Below are 19,362 nucleotides of genomic sequence, written 5' to 3'. Positions count from 1 at the left end.
CTGTTGGAGAGCTGCAGTTGGCTGACCAGGGGCTCCCTTCCTCAGAAGGCGGCCCCTTTGGGCAGCCATGTTGGTTTTGGAAAAATGCCTGAAGTTTGGTTACCTTTGAGTCAGTTCTTTGTGCGACGTGACCGAGCCTCAAGAAGAGTTCAGACCTGTGCTTTGACACGTCACAGTTGGAACCAGGTGTGTGTTGACTCGCGTCAGAGCTCTTGGAATATGAAGCGGACCCCTGCCTGTTGTGGGCAGCGCGCTGCGCTCCTCTCGTGTTTGGATGTTGTCCTGACATGGCAACAGCGAGGCTGCAGGCGGAGCAAGGCCTCACAGCACCAAGTGAACCTGTCGACTGGTTGTTTTCCTGTTAGCACGATGAATGGCAGAGTCCAGACTAGGACTGTGGGGGGGGGTCACGAGTGAGACCGAGAGTAGCGTAGAAGTGAATCCTGCGCCTCATCTGCCACCTGAGACAAAAACCACCCAGGGCTCCGCCACTCCACCCTGCATTTCTGCTCACTGCCTGAGGAGACGATGGGCTCCGGTGAGTATGCCTGCCGCAGGTGTGGGAGCAGAGCTCAACTGCAGGTCCCGGGTCAGGACGTCCCTTGGGACCGGTCTGAGGGCGCACCCGCTGAGCCCTGGTTTTGTTGGCCTGCTGTGGCGGGAGCCGGTTACTGCCCCTCCTCATCGCTGAGCTTCATCCCTGTCCGGGAACCAGTGGGTGCAGCGTGCCGACCCACATCACACATCAAGATGAGAAGCTCAGCATGTTCAAGTTCAAGCGGAAGAATTAGGAGACACTTTCCAAGGAGCCAGTGAAGAACTCCACAGACTCTCCACACACATGTCGTGCTTTAATGGCCAGACTGGTTTCAGCTGCTTCGTGAAGATGACCACCCACGTCGAAGGTGCATTTCTAAGAAACTGATCGTTTTCTACAACGCAACATTGAATTTCTCTAAGAACAGACTGAGTGGGAGGAGCTGCCGGCCAATCAGAGCAGCTCATACTGTCGCAAGTGCATCCGCTGAATGATGTCGCGACAGTCGTTGAAGACACGACGGATGTTCTCCGTGTCGACGGCGCATGTGAAGTGAGGATAGCAGTAGTGCTTCCCGTCACCACTGGCAGTGCTGATCCTCTGGCAGGCAGACAGACAGACAGGCAGGCAGGTCAGACAGGCAGCGCACGTGGCGCACGCGGGCCACAGACACGTCTTACCAGGAACTCGTCTCGAATGAAGAACTTTGCCCGGGTGACGTTGGGATCTTCGTCTGTATCTGGAGCAGCTGGAGAGAAATACCTGCGTGTGGGCTTGCTTATCCTACTTTGTGGGGACCGATGACCTTGACAGAACACTATCCGTGTGGGGACATTTGGAGGGTTAGCTGCAGGGTGCACGTGTCAAAGCAGTCCTCAGAGGGCTTTGGTTGTCAGTCAGGTGTCTGAAGCTGTGATCAGGTGATCACTGTCAGTCTGGGGCTGCACCCACTGCGGCCCTTTTGAGGATCACTTTGACACCATTGGTTTAGAGGGAGAGGCTGGGGAAAGGGTCATGGCCAGGAGAAACCTCGCAGTGTCCCCACAGGGATAGTAATACAAAGGTGTGTGTGTGTGTGTTCTCTCTGATACCATCAGTGGGAACTGTGTAGTTTATGTAGTCAGGAAAATAATCCTCCAGTTTGGATTTTCCCGCCAGAATTTTGTCTGCAAGAACGTCCTGCTTATTGAGGAACAAGATCACAGATATGGTCTTCAAGAACCTGCAGACAGTCAGAGAGGGAGGGGTTAAGTTCCTTGAGAGAGAGAAGGAGAGAGAGAGAGAGAGAGAGAGAGAGAGAGAGAGGGCAAGGGAACCTGTTGGTCCAGATGGATCTGAAGAGGTCCAAGGATTCTCGCAGCCGATTGGTGGAGTTGTCTTCTCGGATCACCATATTGTAACTGCTGCTTGCTGCCACGAAGATGATGGCTGTAACATCTGCACAGCGAGGAAGCAGCTCATGAGTCTCACGGTCCCGAGGCCACGTGCGTGCGGGCGGGCGGGCGGGCGCTCACCGTTGAAGCACTGGATCCACTTCCTGCGCTCGTCCCTCTGGCCGCCTACATCAAACATACTGGGACACAGGCAGGATTCAGCGGCAGCACAACACACATGGAAACGGCTTCACTGGCCTCTTGGGCAGGTTCCCTCAGGGAAATGGAGGAGTTTCACCTCCACACCAGTTCAACAAGCTCTACCCGAGGCGACCTGCAAACCCTGGGTCAGCAGCAGGCGGCTCTCACTGGGCTGGAGGCACCGGTCGCTGGGCCACCTTGACTGAGGGTTTGAACGAAGTGACTCACTGGAAGTTGACCTTGTCCACTTGAAATCGAGTCTCAAATATTCCAGACGTCAAAACCCGACAGCGAAGAAGATCCTGCAGAGGGGAGGAGCTGGAGCAAGGTTCTGTCAGGATGGCGGCCGCCGAGTTACCTGATCAGTCGGCGTGTAGTCCGACCTCCTCACCGAGTCCAACCTGTCCAGAAAGCTAGGACGGACAGACAGACAGACAGACGTGGGCGCTGCTGTCTGAGGGACGCACAGACACGGCGCAGGAATGGGGGCCTTACTACTGAGCGCAGTCGATCAGCTGATACTCGTTGGCTCGCTCGTAGCACGCCTTCACGCCGTCGTCCTCCCACAGCTTCTGAGCGTGCTCAAAGAACTCCTGCGGACGAGGACATCAGCGAGCGAGAGCTTCAGGTGCGGAGGCTCCGTGGGGACCGCTGTGTTAATGAGCTCTCAGGTGTTCAGTCATGCGGGCGACGCGTCCCGGCTGACTCCTCACGTCGTCCTCATTAGCATCATTCAACACAAACAGACAGACGCTCACCTCGCTGTAGTCCAAGTCCGACAACGGCGCGATGCTCAGGATGTAGTCCAGGCGGAACTGGTTGTCACGGTCAGCCAGAGAAATGGGAGGAGTTAAACTGTTCATGGCGGCGACGATGGTCTGAGAGACAGAGAGACAAGTGAGCCGGGCTCATGCGACGCAGGTCACCGGGTCGGGCCAGACCACCCACCACAATAGCGTCCTTCACGTTCTTCCGAATGTCTTGGATCTTCTGCTGCTTCTCTCTGAAAGCGTGGGAGAGCGGAGCGGCAGTCAGACCCTCAAGGCGGTGCCTGTTTCTCACACTCACTCAGCGTTGAAGCCGTCGACATGGAGGATCCTCATCTGCTTCACAATGGTGCTCTTTCCAGACTCTCCTGCCCCTGCGGTGACAGACGGGGGTGAGGGAGACCAGCTGGGGCCGGGGGGAGCAGCCTCACCTAGCAGCAGCAGCCTGTGCGTGGCCTTGTACGCCTGCCGCTCTCTCTGGAGCTGTCTCTCGATCTTCTTGTTGGCTTCTCTTTTCGCCTTCTCATCCAGACGTTCCTCCTCCGTCTTTCCCCCTAGACAACCCATTTCACAACACACCTGTTGCAAGTCCGTGTCCGGCTCAGCTAGTCTGGTCCAAGTCAGTCCTCCCACGCAGCGTCAGGACCTTCTCACTCGGTCAACACCTTGGTTTTTGGCCCAAAAGACACCTGGCAGAGTCCTCGCTCCATTAGCTCCAAACCGCCTGGAAATTCCACGCCAGAAGCCCCGGATCCCAGATACGGCGGAGGAGCACCTGGAGGTCTGTGCGTCTGGCTCTCCGGTTCCTCCAAGACTCCAGGCTCCTCATTAGTGACGGAACAGAGTTGTCATTTCCTCTGGAGGGTTCATGTTTTTCATCTCTAGTTACTTTAACAACCACAAACACGCCTCCCAACAGCACCTCCACCACAGTCACCAGCAGCATCAAAGACCACGTTCCAAGAAGTGACACTTTTATTCACATCGACAGTCGTCAGGACGGCTGGCGGGACTCTGGGCTGTGAGAGCCGTCTGCCACTGGACGGGCAACAGAGCGGCAGCATTGGTCCTGAGCTGGGCTCAGTGCAGTTCCATGTGCTACCTGGTGGCAACATGTACCTGCGGTGGGTCGGTTGCTGCAGGGAGGAACTGAGGATTACTGTCGCAAATAAGCCTGATGATCCGATACACATTGATCAAGGCTCTGAAAAAAGGAGACCCTGCAGGGGGCCGCACGGACGTCAGCGCCGACTCACAGCACCCGAGTGTGTCTGGGAGTGGTACCTGTGACGGCGGACGTCCTGGAGCAGTGACGCCACACGCTGCTGACACTGGCTCAGAGGCTTCTGCAGCTCCTCCTCCACTCGCCGCCAGGACTCCTGTGAAGGGGATGAGCGAGTCACGAGCAAGTCATCGAGGACGGAGAAGGTCAAGAAGCGCTGACCATGAGTCCACCTTTGAGGTTCTGAACCAGTCGCGTGAAGCCGGCCGACGTGCTGGTCAGCTGAGGGCCCTCGCTCTCCTCACCTGGTTGGTCGCCATCTTCACAGCATCGGTCTGAATCTTGGGGAAAGACGACAGTAAAAGCCCCTCTGCTTTTTGGCACTATGGAAGGCATGGCGTCAGGAACAAGAGATGGCCTGGACAAGAGTTGCACCGCCGGACGACTGGTGCCAAACAGGCGGCTCCGAGCCACAGAGGACTGACCCACCAGCTCCTGAGGTCGGCTTTGCTCCGTCATTCCCTAGTGGGTTGAATAGAGGACTGTGTCACTGTTGGGGGCCACTGCAGCTGATGGGACCGTCTCCAGCTTCTCCTCTCAGGAGGACTGGTGGTGGCACACCGACGCCACCGGGAGCAGATCTCATCAGAGGGGACTCGGGACAGCCTGACATCACGGGCCATCCTCACAGCCCCCGACACAGCACCATCCAGAGGCCCAGGAGCAGCTGCCATGGCAGACTGCTCAGTGCCCTGCTCCTCAGACAGAGTGAGGAGATCAACTGACCACCTGCTGTGCAGCACGTCACCGTTCTGTGTTTTGCTTTTTTAATTCTGTTGTCTTTATTTTTACTTTTGACAAACAGATGCTGTCTGGAATGTGAGATGAATGAAGTATCCATCTATGAACCAGGAACTTCAACATCTGAAGTCCTCCTCTCCAGGATGAGGGTGAGGAAACTTGCAAATCGTCTGAGGAACATCTGCAGCTTGACGCAAGAAAGGAAACAAGAAAGCGAGAACCTGGAGACGCCGAGGTGTCCTTCCTCCTCTGCGCTCCTTCTTCTTCCCTTCTCAACTTCGGTGAGCAACCATCTTCATTTCTATCCGACACGAGGCCTAAAGATTGAAAGATCCCTTCACATCAGTCCAAACAACCAGGGACAGGTGGGTCAAACATCTGGAGGACATGCAGTGACTGACGTGACATGAACCGTTCAACGTTGTTGGTCAACGTCATTCATCGCACCCTGACCATTTGTGAGGACAGTCTTGTGAATTTGACCCACAAACCTGAGTCAGGAAGTGAGCGCTTCCTGCTCCGGCTGCTGACCTGCCAAGGTGGGAGAGTCAGAAAGCTGTAGCTCAGGAAGCCAGGACCTGGTGAAGCCCACTCACCGACGGGCTCCCTCGCTCCTGGCTGTCTGGGTCTGGCACCATCAAAACGCCTGTGTGCAAAAAGCCTTGACGAATATTGGACCTCCAGGACCTTCTGCCACCGTGAAGAGGCTCCAACCTGAGTTGTAGGAGGCTGTGCTCGGGACCACCAGGTCGAAGAGGGCCTCCGCTCTGCTCTTCCTCCGAGGCTGTGGAACAGAGTCACGTGAGCAGGAGATTGGCGCCCCCTGGGAGTCAAGGTGACGGTGGGACTCGTACCTCAGAGGTGGGCTGCTTGTTGCTTGGGGACAGAGGAAGAACTGGAGAGGCGTGGAGATGGGCTTAACCAAGATTCAAGGGGAGGCCGAGGGTGGAAGCTCACCTCTCAAACATCGCCGAGCCTTGCTGCTCTTCTCGCCTTCCTGTTCACACAGACGCACTTCAGTCAAAAACACCAGCAGAATCTAAGACTAGGTCAGAAGGAATGGCGCAGGTGGTGGTAGAGCTGGGTGTCAGCGGCGCGTACACACCAGAAACACTGCCTTCAGAGACTCCTCCAGGTCTTGATGGTCCTCTGGGTTGAAGAGAATCTTGACCGTCTGGCCTGTGTTGCCCAGGTGAGTGATGGGAGAGATCAAGTGGACCCTCAAAACCGACTGTGGGACATTCGAGTCTGGGAGAAAAGACAGAGGGTTGAGGGCTCCGCGCGCCGGTCTCATGGACGCTGAAGTGCACTCGCCCTTCTGAAGCCGAATGCTGTACTGGTCCACGTTGTCACTGGACAGATGAACAGAACTCCACAGACAACTCTGCATGGAGGACAAGACCTGAACCTCAAGTCTCCTTTCTCGCGGGACTTTTCACAGCACCTGAGGGTCATCCGTGAAGAAGGTCACAGATTTGGATCCTGTGTTGAAGTCGATCCAGAACGGTTCCAAGGGCTTGTCTTTGGGTTTACAGAGCTGAGGACCGTGGGAAGGTGGATGAGACCACGAGACAGACACACCAGACCTCGCGAGTCACCTCTGCCGAGTCCAGGAACGTCTGACGGCACGGGAAGGTTCGCACCCTGCAGCGAGAAGACCACGGTCACACGCTCCTGCCATTCAAGCCCGGAGGGCTCTTACCTCATCTGGTCGCTACGGCAACGGTTCAGGAAGTTGAGGAAACGACGGCAGTCCTGCAACAGGTTGAAGGCAGAAATGGAGGTGCGGCAGGTGACAGACGGAGGCTCACCAGCTCGAAGTCTCCATCTCTGATGTCACAGAAGGCAGCGCAGACGCCGGGCTGAGGGAACCAGCCACGGGCTCGCTGCAGCCTCTTCTTCCGCGGAGTCAGCCGACACAAAGCTTCTGTCAGGCCGACCTGCAGCTCGTAATCTGCAGCAACAAGGACCAAGCAAAAGTGCCGTCACCAGCAGGCGCAGAGCGCGGCCGAGACGCTCACCTGCAGCCGTCAGAACCGCTGTTGACAACTGTGACCTACAGAGGGAGACAGAGAGCAGGGCCCTGGCACTCACTGCAGGGAGTCGCGCCATCGTTGCTGTGCGTGTGGGGTTATACAGTATCTGAGCTTGGTTCTTCTGCACCTGGATCCTCCTCCTCCTCTCTGGACTCAGACAATCCAGCACAGCATTGAATGTTCTGATGGCCTAAGAGAAGCAAGAGAGGCAGGTCCAGAACCGAGGCTCGGCCCAGAGACTTGTGACAACACACCTCCAGTCCAAGAGAGAAATACATGTCTGGTTTTACAGCCAACTCCGTCAAATGGCTGAGAACCGCAGACAGCTGGTGCACTGCAACGCACACGCACGCTCGCTCACCGAAGCAAGAACATCACGAGGGCAACCGTGAGGCGAACACCAACCTGGAAGCGACGTTTGACTCAGACACTGAAACAGAAGACAAGCATGACTGTTTCCATGGAAACCAGCCAGAAGCCTCTGCTGGAAGGAACCTGCTCCATGAAACCTCCGTCTGAGAGCAGAGGCTCCAACACCAGCGGAGAGAATTCCAGCCCAATATTGGGACCCACTTCACCCCGGTCAGGATGAGCGTCACTCATGTCTCACACGCACGTCTCACACGCACGCCAGCCCAAAACAGAGCACGTAGACACGTGTTGGCTGGCTGAGACTCACCAGGAAATAATCATAGAAGCTCTCTGTCAGACAGTGAAGCGTCTCTGTTGGGGGGTCAGAGGTCAAGCGCCGGGAGACAGCTCGGAACCAAAAACAAACCTGAAAGAGAGAGTCAGAGAGAACAGCCTGCTCCAAGGCTTCCTCCACTGGAGCACTCGCCTTGGCAGGCAGTCCCAGCTGCACCAGCGTCCCGTCCCAGGTCAGGCGCTCCAGGGCCTTCAGGAGGACGGACACTTTGTGGAAGTGCGATCGGCTCAGCAGCTGCACGATGGAAGCGCACGTCCGGATCACAGCAGCGTCACCCGAGATAGAACACGCACTGACCTTGGTCACCAGCAGGTCCAGCTGCACCACTGCCGAGTGGTTCAAACCCTCAAAGTGGATGAGCGAGACCACGCCCGCAGGGTCAGCCCGCTGCAGGTGCTCCTCCAACAGGGTCTCCATCTGGATGGACACACAGAACGTCAGCTTGGACCAGGGTTTGAGCCCAAAAGTCTGGAGAGGTGTTTTGAGTCTGTTCATCCAAAACGCAAGTGTTTTCACGTTGGAAGGACGGCAGAAGGTCACGCCTGACCTGGGTCAGGGGCTGAGCATCTTTGTGTGGAGGCAATGGTGGTGACAAGCGATGCATTTCCAAAGACTGACGCGCTCTTGAAGCCCTCTCAGGACATCTGTGCTAGTGGCAACTTCAAACCACCAACCATGCCGCGCAAAGTTTCAAGTGTTGAAGCAGGAGGCAACACAGTGGCCTTCAGTAGAGGTTCGTATGGAAGCTCCTGAACCTCCACCCTAAAGGGAAGAATGTGGCGGCTTGAATCGTCCTGACACGAATTCATTAGTCCCATTATTTTGGAGGACATGAGTCATGTACATTGAGTGCAACTATTCGTCTAATAACTATCATACATTTCTTCAAAAAAAATGTTTCTCTATCATTTCAATGAACATGCGAATGAACGCCGACGGTTCGAGCTGCACCGCTCTTTGGGGCGTCAATACTAATCTCTACCAGCAGGGGGTGCTCCGGTACCGCTGGCTGGAGCCATGTGACACGAAGACGCTGTAAACCATGAAAACCGATTCATAATCAATCTGCTCTTCCGAGGAGGCCACGTGACGCCGAGGCTCGCGCCACTCAGGTCCTTCGTGAAATCGCGTGAACGTCATCTGTGTTCAGCTCCAGTGCAGACGGTGGAACACAACGTTTGCTCCTGTACTGGCCCTTCATCACCGCAGGCGGTTGGCGGGTCCAGTCTGCTGGCGGAGACGCGGTTCCACACACGTGGGGCCGTGAACAAGCCACAGCAGAGGAACATGGGTTGTTGTTTAGAGCAGACTTCCTATCAACCAAGAGCACGGTGAGGGAGAGAGAAGGCGCGGTGACGGGCTCGTTCGTGTCACCACTTCACAGCAGACGAGACGCCACGAGACAGAAGCTGAGGGAAAGTCCGTCAGTAGTTTGGCATCAATATTCCCGACAGCTTTTGCTTCAAATCGCAGTTGGTGGCTTCACTCCTGCTTATAACAAAGCGCGCGTCCCAGAGAGCGGCGGCCGCAGTCAGCAGCCGGTCGAGCGACTCGGGGCCTCGGCGGGTTCTGCTCTGCGTCACGTGACAGCGGCAGAACATTGTCACTCAGGCGAGCAAAGTCGTTCTTTGATTCATGTACCGATGACTCTTCTGTCCAGAGTAAAGACGTTTGACCCCGAGATACAGCTTGATTCAGTGACTTGGCGCTCTGGCGTCCCGCCTGACTCCATGGTCGCAGAACTCACCTGTGTCCTGTCAGAGCACAAGCTCTGAAGAAATGCTCGGCGTCGCAAGTCTGTTCGTCTTCCCGCTGAAACCTCGGCCATTCGGAGGAGCGCAGCGCTCCGTTCACCACTGCCGTGCGGATCTGTCGGCGCTCGCTCCGGCGCAGCTGAGGACGGGTCCCACGCACCTGCCGTGATCAGCCGTGATTGAGATGATGTCAGAGCTGGGACTCACGCGCTCGGAGCACGCAGGCCTGGGACTGTGACCGGACCGGAGGCGGACGGGCTCGAGCCTCCGAACATGCCCGCGCTCATCGCCGTGTGCTTTGCTTTCTGCGCCAGAGAACTCAGGTCGCGCCGTGCTCGAAAAAGAGCTTCGTATTTATTGGTCATTTGTCGTCTCGGCACCACGCACGAGAACAGAAGCAAACATGATGGGGAGCAGCACGAGGGGCGCGCGCGCGTCTGTTTCCCGTCCGACAAGCTGGGATCCAGGAGTTGCACACACACACACGCGCAGACGTGTTTTTTCTTTATGGTTTGTGAGGGCCTCTCCCCCTGAACACATGACTCACCTGAGCCAGACTGGAACCTGACCTAACGCTGTGAGGACAGGCCCAAATGTCCTCACAAGAAGGCAGCTTGTCAAGACTCGGTCCTCACAAGTCTGGCAAAGCACACGCGGTCGATCGTATCATTTAGTTTTCTAATCGATGACTAATGAGTTGTTTGTTTTGGGGAAAATAGAGACATATTGACACAAAACACACCGATGCGCGCGCGCGAGAACACACACACACACACTCCGCCCTCCATTTGACATCATCACTACCTGTGGCCTCGCAGACCCTCAAACCTGAGTCTCGCCGGAGCCGCACGCGCGGAGTTATCCTCATCACCAACGCTCCATCTGGGCCTGCTGGTCACCTGGAACATTCTCCCCCGGGCTCAGGCCTGACCCCTGGACCCGGGCTCAGAACGGACTGGAAGCAGCGTTGGAAACGGAGCCAGATCCGTTACCGGGAGCCGCAGAAGAGTATGTCCCGAGTGGAGGAGCGAGAGCAGACGGACTGCGTGTGCTCGGTCGGCATGAAGTTGACGTGGGACATTAACGACCCGAAACTCCCGCAGGTACGTCCGGACACCCGCTTTACCCGAGCAGTCCTGACGAGGACGAGAGGAGGATCATTGTTGAAGACGCGCTCCTCTTATTAGTATTATTCCTGTCATCCATCGGAATGAAACCAACACAACTAAATAAATCAAACTCGTTGTTTCGACGTTGGACTTTAGATGGTGATCGAAAGAAAACAGCTACAAAAATTAAAAGCCACATTTTAAAGTAAAAGTTGTGACGCGTGCGTTAGTGTGTGTGCGAGGATGCGCGCGCGCGCGCACATGTTTTGGTTTCACTGGAAACAAAAATATCAAAACCTGTTTTTATTGTTTAAGCAACAGGAGAGTGAAGCGTCAGCTGGTTCACACACACGCGGTCGGGTCCGCGGCACTGTCCTCTCGCGACGCGATTTGCGTCCTTTCAATCGTGTCACTCAAAGACGACTCAGTCGGTCAGACCCCGACAGCGGTCACTCACGGAATGTGAAACGCAGCATTCACATTGGAACGGCGCTCGGAGAGTGAGTTTGTGGAAACAAACACGTCAGCGGGCTGAGGAAACACTTGTGCGAGGTCCGTGTCTCTGACAGGTCTGCGGGTTCGCGGGCGAGCCGTCAGGGGTCAGCAACACGGTGCCGTCAAACCTAATCATAATAATAACCTTCGTGTAATAACCATGTTATTATGTTTGATTTCTGTTTCTTACACTATTGGTAATGACTGGGAAAAGGAATATCAGTGGTCAGTTCAGACGTGTCAGTGACTCCCGCACATGACCATCCTCAACCAAGAGTGAGGTGTGGTGCGGAGAACAAGGCAGTTCTCGGAGGCAGGACCTCCTGAGTGGATGTGAATTTCTGGGGTCATGTGACCATTTCAGAGCACAAGGAGCTGCAGGTGACATCGTGGAGAGCAGCTCTGTGAGTTCCGCTCCTCCAAACCTGTCCAGCCTGAGAGCATGGCACCACAGATGGAGACATCAGGTTCAGCGCAGCGGAGCAGCGAGTGGAGGAACGTCGGTAGTTAACTGTGGCCAGGTCACTCACTGAGTCAAGGCACCATTCAGCTGAGGCCGCGATGGCGCCGCACGTCCTTCAGTTTGAGAGACGACCTCTCTGACACGCGGTGAAGGTCACAGCAGGTTTCCTGGTGAGGAATCAAACAAAAGAGCTTGTTTCAGCCACTTCACTTTGCCATGAACGGGCCCGGACGATCGTGGATCCTTTATTCTGAAAAACCTGGGTTTCGCCTCAGTCACTTGAGAGCCAAATTCTAACCCACAAGCTCACAACATGAGCAGGAAACAGCCGATTCTTAGCGAAGGGGGACAGGCTCAGTGAGGAGACAGGAGCGGAGCCTACCACTTCCAAGAAGAAGAAGGTTTGAAACAGACAACACCGTGAGTCCTCCTTGAAATATGGACTTACCGTCACTGCCGGATGGGACCGTCTCGTCCCATAGAAAAAAGCTTTTCATGCACTTTGTCTGTGGTTCTATGGTGCATCTGTTTGCTGTTTTGAAGGCATGTTTCAAAAGCTCAAAGTGGCCACTTCATGCCCCCCACGCCACGTTGCTACTGTCAAGAGCTGACCGGTCCACGGTGATCAGGAGGTTGGGGACCACTGCTCTACAGCACGGCTCCATTGTCTGACGGGGGTTTAAAAAACAAATGTGTTGGGAGAAAAGAAGCCCCTGCACCTTGGGAGCGTGGAGAAGGAGCCACGCACGTCACTTGATATGTCATGGTCATGTGACTGGTAGGTCACTACACGTAACACAGAGACTGAAACGGAGGGAAGGCCAGCGCTGTCTCTCCCTGATCCCCACTTCACTGGGGTTAGGATCCGAGGCTGTGTGTGTGTGTGTGAGCACCAAGTCTTGACAAGCCACCTTCCTCTTCTGAGGACAGTTTGGTCGGTCCTCACAAGGTTAGAAGGTTTAAAACCTCAGTGATAGTAGGTGATCCTAACTGGGTCACAGTCTGGTCCAGGGTCCTGGTTCAGGTGAGCCGTGTGTTCAGGGGAGAGGTCCCCAGAAGGATAGACAGACGAGTGTGTGTGTTTAATCTTTGCGTGCTGCTCGCGTTCAGTCTAGTTTGGATCCTTCACCGTCTGCTGTCCACGGCGATCGAGCTGCTCCCTCATGTTGCTGCTGCAGGTGTCTCCCCGTGGGTCTAGCACTGAGGTGGGCGGCTCACGGTGCTGAGGGGCCACCGTCTGAAGCAAGACAGCCGTGACGGAAAAATATCCAAAACACAGATACTGAAGTAAGAAGGACAAAGTCAAGCCAAAGAGATGCAATGGAAGTAAAGATGTTCAGAAGTGTAAACATGCCGGGAAACCTCCTGAAATATCTCATTTCACATGCACTTGATTTGAGTATAAATCAACAGCTCTCTGGAACAGACGTTCAAGATAAAAAGGCAACGTATTTCAACACGTATTTTCAGTTTTCCTTCAATGAAAGACGCATCCAACTGGCCAATGGAAAGAAGAAGATTTTAGGCTTGAAACAAGAAGCTGCTGCAGTGGTGGGGACTAAAAGGGAAGGAACAAATAAAAAAGGCCGAAACATGAGGACATATCAGTGATAGTTTAGTCTGATGTCAGACGGGCCCGGAAAATACAGGCGTCTGGCCGCACATGGCCCCCGGGCCGCACTTTGCCCAGGTCTGCTCGAGCATGTGGTTGGCTGCTCTGCTCTGCTCTGCTCCTCCTCCTCAGGAGTCAGTTTCCACAGTGAAGCTGCAGCAGTGCAACCGTGACCCCCGACATGAGCAGCTCAGCTCACTTCATTGGTCTCAGCTCTGATGTTGTAACAGCCTTCTGCTGCAGCAGAGACACGCTCCTCCAGAGCCTCTCCACTCACAAGGCTGCCTGAGCCTCTGTTCCAGGGAGGTGATGCAGGTGTCGTGCCCAGGACCTTCACTCTCCACGGAGAAGGCTCACGCACGCCACCACTCCTCACCCTGCTGCTGCTGGACTGGCAGGTGGCTGCAGCCGACCCCCTCCGGAGCTTGTCGGTTGTTTAGGAATGACTTTGGTTGTTATTGTTTATCTCTATTTATTGTTAGCATGTGAGAACAGAGGGTGACAGGTCATGAGATGCCACTGTCATGTGACCACTGACAGACTCTGAGACATGTGTGTGTGCCAGGACCCTCCGCAGTTCGACAGGTTCCAGGAGTGGACCGATGGCTACGTGCACTACATCTACACCGGTGAGTGGCTGTGGACGCTGGACTGTGGTCATCAGTAGCTGACTTTCACTTGTGGCTCAGCGGAGGACAAGAACGCTCAGCGTCACCTGTCAGGCTGGGCCATGAGGAACACCAACAACCACAACTGTCAGATACTGAAGAAGTCCTGCCTGGGCGTGGTGCTGTGCTCTCGCGCCTGCTCCCTGCCGGACGGCTCCAGGCTGCAGCTCCGACCTGCCATCTGCGACAAGGCCCGGCAGAAGCAGCAGAGTAAGGCTGCGGGAGGAGCGGGAGGCGCGCACTTTCTGTCTGTCTCGCTCTCTCTCACATTCTCTCACTCTTTCTCGCTCTCTCTCACTATTTCTCGCTCTCTCTCACTCTCTCACTCTTTCATATTCTCTCACTCTTTCTCGCTCTCTCACTCTCTCTTGCTCTCTCGCTTTCTCTGTCGCTTTGTCTCTCACTCTCTCTCACATTCTCTCACTCTTTCTCACTCTCTCACATTCTCTCACTCTTTCTCACTCTCTCTCACTGGCTCATATTCTCTCACTCCTTCTCGCTCTCTTTCACTCTCTCGCTCTCTCTCCTGCCCTCTCTCTCTCACTCTCTCACTCTTTCTCTCTCTCCCTTTCTCGCTCTGTCTCTCATATTCTTTCACTCTTTCTCGCTCTCTCTCTCTCGCTCTCTCTCGCTTTCTCTGTCGCTTTGTCTCTCACTCACTCTCACATTCTCTCACTCTTTCTCACTCTCTCACATTCTCACTCTTTCTCACTCTCTCTCACTGTCTCATATTCTCTCACTCTTTCTCGCTCTCTCTCACTATTTCTCGCTCTCTCTCACTCTCTCTTGCTCTCTCTCGCTTTCTTGCTCTCTCTCACTCTTTCTCTCTCTCCCTCTCACTCTTTCTCGCTCTCTCACTCTCTCTTGCTCTCTCGCTTTCTCTGTCGCTTTGTCTCTCACTCTCTCTCACATTCTCTCACTCTTTCTCACTCTCTCACATTCTCTCACTCTTTCTCACTCTCTCTCACTGGCTCATATTCTCTCACTCCTTCTCGCTCTCTTTCACTCTCTCGCTCTCTCTCCTGCCCTCTCTCTCTCACTCTCTCACTCTTTCTCTCTCTCCCTTTCTCGCTCTGTCTCTCATATTCTTTCACTCTTTCTCGCTCTCTCTCTCTCGCTCTCTCTCGCTTTCTCTGTCGCTTTGTCTCTCACTCACTCTCACATTCTCTCACTCTTTCTCACTCTCTCACATTCTCACTCTTTCTCACTCTCTCTCACTGTCTCATATTCTCTCACTCTTTCTCGCTCTCTCTCACTATTTCTCGCTCTCTCTCACTCTCTCTTGCTCTCTCTCGCTTTCTTGCTCTCTCTCACTCTCTCTCTTTCTCGCTCTCTTTCACTCTCTCTTGCTCTCTCTCCTGCTCTCTCTCTCTCACTCTCTGTCTCGCTCGATCTCGCTCTCTCTCACATTCTCTCACTCTTTCTTGCTCTCTCATATTCTCTCACTCTCTCTCTCCCTCTCTCTTTCTCTCGCTTGCTCTCCCTCTCGCGGGCAGCACGCAGCGTTCTAACCTCTTCGAACCCTCGGTGTGTTGCAGAGAAGGCCTGTCCCAGCTGCAGCGCGGCGCTGGAGCTGGTTCCGTGCCGGGGCCACAGCGGTTACCCTGTTACCAACTTCTGGCGAGTGGATGGGAAGTGCATCTTCTTCCAGGTGGGTTCCCTCACAGCAGGTGCTCCTCACAGGAGGCTTCAGCACAACCTGTCGGCTTCCCAGGCGAAAGGAGTACACGACCACCCGAGACCCGAATCCAAGTCTGAGACCGAGGCGCGCCGCAGCTCTGTCAAGAGACGGGTCACCTCTCCTGCCTTCCTGTCCAAGCGCCGGCTGCTGGACGCTCAGGTGGCCACACGACCTCCTCCTGCTGCGTGGCTGCAGCCGTGCGTGAGTCATGGCTGTCTTGCTCTTCCAGGCCCTGCCGCCGGCTCTGCTCTCCTGCGCCGACCCGGCCGACCGGATCTCTTTCATTGATCCAAACTTCCAGCAGCACTACCCGGCATTCCAGAGTGCAGAGCCTTACTACAGCCCCCATCATGCCCTGCAGGACGGCGCTCCCACGTTACAGAAGGCTTCCGCTCCCAGAGTGTACATGAGCCGACCAGGCTACGAGCTCCAGGGCTACCGCAGCCCTCCCACGTACCCGCTGACGTCGGAGCCCATCTGCGACCCCAGGTAAGCCCCGCCCCTGGAGGGAGAGAATCAGAGAGCACGGCTGAGGAGGTGAGGATGAGGAGCCACCAACACAGTGTGGAGTCAGCAAGGCAGGACTGCGGCTCATGGTGGGAGCCGGTCAGCGCCGGCTCCTCGCCGGCTCCTCGCAGCAAGACGCTTCCTGCGTCCTGCCTCTGTGTGAGGCTGAGTTCCCCCTCTGCTGGCACTCTGGTTTCCTCCCACAGTCCAGGCTGGCCACCTGCACCAGAGAGAGTCTAGAAGAGGAAGGGATGAGAAGAAGACATTTCTGTGTGCTTTTTCAGAAACAGACATTTTGCAATAAAAGTACAGTGAGTGAAGCACACACAGAAGAGACATGTTTTATCTGCAACATACTGCAGAAGTGATGGGAGGAAGATGATGGCGATGATGGTGATGGAGCCTCCTGCAGTGCCGCCCACTGACTGTGCTTCTCTTTTCAGGCTGGGGTCTGTCCTGGCCTCCTCCTCCTCCTCCTCCTCCTCCTCCTCCTCCAACGCTCCACACTCGGCCTCCTTTGACTGTCAGTCCAAGTCCAACTGGAAAGAGCTGCTGAAGACAGGCGCCCCCTACAGTGACCACGCCCACTACTACAGTGCAGAATATCCATGTCGCTACCCCAGCAACGGGCCGTGCTCCCCTGCAGCCCTTCAGACCATCATCACCACCACCACCAAGGTGAGCGCCTGTCCGGACCTGAGGTGCTGAGGTGCCGCTGTGCTGACGTCTGCCCGTCCCCAGGTGTCGTACCAGCCCTGCCCTCCCTCCAAGCCTCCCAGCCTCCTCTCCGCCCTCCCTGAGGACCCCTCTTCCTACTCGGATGACTGCGGCGGGGTCATCAAGTCCTTCCCACCCGACCCTCAGACCGGCAGAGCGGAGCGGGACGGCCCAGAGTACCGCTTCCCCTGCTACTCCAGCCCCCACCCCACCGGCTCCTACCGTTACGAGGACTACTGACTCCCAGGGGGTCCAGGACCGGCGCCCGCCGCCACCTCACCTGACTGTCGATCATGTAGCTGTTGAAGTAGTAAAGTATAGCACACACACGTCTGTCTCGCTGTCCTTGTGGGGACCGCTCCTGGCCATCACCTGGACCAGGACTCTGGACCAGACTGAGACCCAGGTATTTGGAAGCGGACCCTGGAAGCGGCGTGTTTCCAAGAACTGGTTCCCACAAGTCCGACTACTCCCTGGCTCACGACCCTCCACACACACACACAGGTGCGAGCTCGCTCGGACAGCAGGTGGCGCCGCGCCGCGCCGCCGGATGCTCCTCAGATGTGTGGAATTCTTGTGAGAGACAAATAAAAGATGAGAGATTGAGCGGTCACGAGTGATTGGCTGGCGCGGCAGGATCCAGGTGAGCTGCGTGACGGCAGATAATCTGGTAACGTGAAACTTTCAACAACAATCTTCTCACGCTGTCTCGTCCTATCTGCTGCTGTCTGATCTCCATCAGAGGAATCTTCGGCATAAATCACCGTGACACCCGCTGCAGACCTGAGCTGATGATGTCATCATCTTCCAGGTCAGCCACCTGCGGGGTCACACTATGGTCACAGACTTCCCTCCTCCCTCCGTCCTTGTCACGCTTTGCATTCTGGGAAATGTGAGCTGTTGTTTGGCCCGGGACCCGTCGGACCTGTATCGCTTTAATCTGTCCATCGTCTCATCCTGAGATTATCTCTCCATCTCTGCTGAGGAACTCACGTACACGTCCTCGCCGTCACGCCCCAAACCTCAGGACCGCCGCCGCCGCCGCTGCCGGAACATGCCACTTGCTTTGATCTTCCCTCCAAACAAGGACTGCTAATGTAGCCGAGGATCCGCTCTGCTGACACGGCAATGTAAACTATACACAGTCGGCAACAGGTGTGTGTGTGAGTGTGTGAGTGAGTGCGAGACGGCGCCCCCGCCCCTCCTCCGGGGGGCCAGTGGTCGGTCCAGTCCATTGGGCTGACGCAGCTTCACTGTGGCAGAAGAGTCTCTGTGAGAGCGTCGCTGTGTTTCTGCCTCCACCAGACACATTCCTGCTCCGGATCGCTGGCGAGGACAAAGAAACACCATCAATCACACACACACACACGTCATCACACGCGGCCTGCATTTGATTGGTCATGTGCCGCATGACCTGCCTTTGGTTTGACCTTTTATCATACTTTCAACTCCACATGAGTCCAGCCTTGATGTGCACGCACACACCTGTTCTTGTGAGGACCGCCTCTCCCCCGAAACACATGGCTCACCTGGACCAAGACCCTGGACCAGACTGAACCTGCCAAATGCGGTCCTCACAGGGACAGTGTTTTGTCAAGAATGGGTCCCCACAAAGTAGGATGAGCGGGCCCCGAGGCGCCCACAGCTCAGCTCCAGGGCTGCTGGTACTTGGCAGCAGATGAAAGGATGTTCCTGATGCGTGATGGGAGGGGGCTGGTCTCCATGGCAGGTGGGCCAGGAACCCAGGAACCATCCTCCCTGGTCCTGAGAGTCGTCCTGAGAGGCGCAGCAGCGGTGCAGGTGAAGGGCCTGAGAGCCACTTCTGCTGCTTTCATCTTCCCCCTGAATGACGCAGACACAGCTGAGACCTTCCTTCTGCTTCTGAATCGTTCCGTTTTGAACTGAGAATCACTTGTTGTTAGCGGCAGTGTCCACAGCAGCAGACTGACCCGGGAGCAGAAGGACACCCCTGAGAAACGGGTCTCTCGTGTGAGAGCGGACGCCCTGAAGCTGCGTGAGCTCATCCGCTCATGGGTGGAAGTGACGGCCCACATGTTTCGACACAGAAACACACTTCTTTCTCACAACCAAGACACGCTGCGGCGCGGAGCCGCTCACGGCCTGTGGAGCTCGGGCGGGACAGCGTCGCCCTGGTGACGCCCGTCACAAGATGGTGGCAGTTCTGTCCGAGTTTAGAGCGAGACAGGAGACACAAACTTTTCATCACGCTGCTCCACGTGGGTCACTTCCTGTTTGGTGTGGTGTGAATGAACAGCTAGTGAGATTCACGGATGCGACGTAAGAGACGGACGTGACTCTAGTTTGTATTGGTGGCACACGACACTGGGCAGGTCTGGAGAGCCACCGAGGAAGCGCTGGTCCTGGGTAACAGAAGGGTTCTGGTGACACCGAGCCCTGGAGGGCCACACTGGGGGCAGGTTCTTCAGCAGTCGGGCCGGTGCTGCTGGTTTCAGCTGGCACCTGATTGGTTCCGCCTGCAGCCAGTCTGAGGGAAAGCGTGGTCGACTGTTCGGTCCGAAGGTTCGGTGACCTTCAAACACGTCTTCGTTTGAGACTGAGAACTGCGGAATGTTTAGCGCAGGGTTTGACTGAAGACGAGGAGGTGAGTTGGTGACGTCATCGCAGGTTCATCACTGATGAGCACTTTTGTTGTTAAGGTTGACTCAACTTGGTGAAAACACGGAGTGACTT

At 55.7% G+C, this 19,362-nt stretch overlaps 3 protein-coding genes across 14 annotated transcripts; 1 reads left to right on the top strand and 2 right to left on the bottom strand.

The window, feature by feature from the left end:
* Positions 1-373: 373 nt before the first annotated feature.
* LOC128756070 (guanine nucleotide-binding protein G(olf) subunit alpha-like) lies at positions 374-3,559 on the bottom strand. 2 transcript variants are annotated; one of them, XM_053860254.1, is made up of 12 exons: positions 3,311-3,559; positions 3,181-3,253; positions 3,061-3,115; positions 2,871-2,990; positions 2,608-2,705; positions 2,471-2,525; positions 2,341-2,414; positions 2,053-2,111; positions 1,855-1,975; positions 1,630-1,760; positions 1,219-1,286; positions 374-1,138 (listed from the first exon to the last, which is right to left on the bottom strand). In XM_053860254.1, exons 1-12 carry the CDS (start codon positions 3,444-3,446, stop codon positions 992-994), a joined length of 1,137 nt encoding a protein of 378 aa, XP_053716229.1. In that variant the 5' UTR covers positions 3,447-3,559; the 3' UTR covers positions 374-991. The 2 variants fall into 2 exon arrangements, with proteins under 2 accessions (XP_053716229.1, XP_053716230.1); XM_053860255.1 differs by having other exon boundaries at positions 3,061-3,150; positions 3,186-3,253.
* On the bottom strand, positions 3,448-9,901 carry sycp2l (synaptonemal complex protein 2-like). 10 transcript variants are annotated; one of them, XM_053860242.1, is made up of 22 exons: positions 9,392-9,901; positions 7,942-8,061; positions 7,618-7,878; positions 7,344-7,368; positions 7,193-7,272; positions 6,924-7,128; positions 6,714-6,856; positions 6,605-6,657; positions 6,501-6,546; positions 6,347-6,439; positions 6,217-6,286; positions 6,008-6,150; positions 5,860-5,899; positions 5,757-5,797; positions 5,617-5,686; positions 5,499-5,548; positions 5,394-5,433; positions 5,124-5,219; positions 4,591-4,623; positions 4,324-4,484; positions 4,164-4,258; positions 3,874-4,015 (listed from the first exon to the last, which is right to left on the bottom strand). In XM_053860242.1, exons 1-22 carry the CDS (start codon positions 9,470-9,472, stop codon positions 3,874-3,876), a joined length of 2,088 nt encoding a protein of 695 aa, XP_053716217.1. In that variant the 5' UTR covers positions 9,473-9,901. The 10 variants fall into 10 exon arrangements, with proteins under 10 accessions (XP_053716213.1, XP_053716214.1, XP_053716217.1 ...); XM_053860245.1 differs by having other exon boundaries at positions 6,008-6,286; positions 6,924-6,958; positions 7,040-7,128; positions 9,392-9,899; XM_053860238.1 differs by lacking the exon at positions 3,874-4,015 and adding an exon at positions 3,448-3,703 and having other exon boundaries at positions 6,008-6,286; positions 9,392-9,900.
* gcm2 (glial cells missing transcription factor 2) lies at positions 9,653-19,101 on the top strand. Of its 2 annotated transcripts, XR_008414189.1 has the most exons (9): positions 9,653-10,501; positions 13,643-13,706; positions 13,767-13,955; positions 15,284-15,396; positions 15,460-15,585; positions 15,656-15,915; positions 16,377-16,611; positions 16,675-17,293; positions 17,393-19,101. XR_008414189.1 is itself a non-coding variant. In XM_053860253.1 (8 exons), the coding sequence occupies exons 1-8, from the start codon at positions 10,409-10,411 to the stop codon at positions 16,888-16,890; spliced, it is 1,296 nt and encodes a 431-aa protein (XP_053716228.1). In that variant the 5' UTR covers positions 9,653-10,408; the 3' UTR covers positions 16,891-19,101. The 2 variants fall into 2 exon arrangements, 1 of the variants encoding a protein (XP_053716228.1); XM_053860253.1 differs by having other exon boundaries at positions 16,675-19,101.
* Positions 19,102-19,362: the final 261 nt, after the last annotated feature.

Source organism: Synchiropus splendidus, chromosome 3, assembly GCF_027744825.2.
Source record: "Synchiropus splendidus isolate RoL2022-P1 chromosome 3, RoL_Sspl_1.0, whole genome shotgun sequence".
Taxonomy (NCBI): Eukaryota; Metazoa; Chordata; class Actinopteri; order Syngnathiformes; family Callionymidae; genus Synchiropus; species Synchiropus splendidus.
The sequence above is the reverse complement of the archived record's forward strand: the minus strand, read 5'-3'. Positions and strand labels throughout refer to the sequence as shown.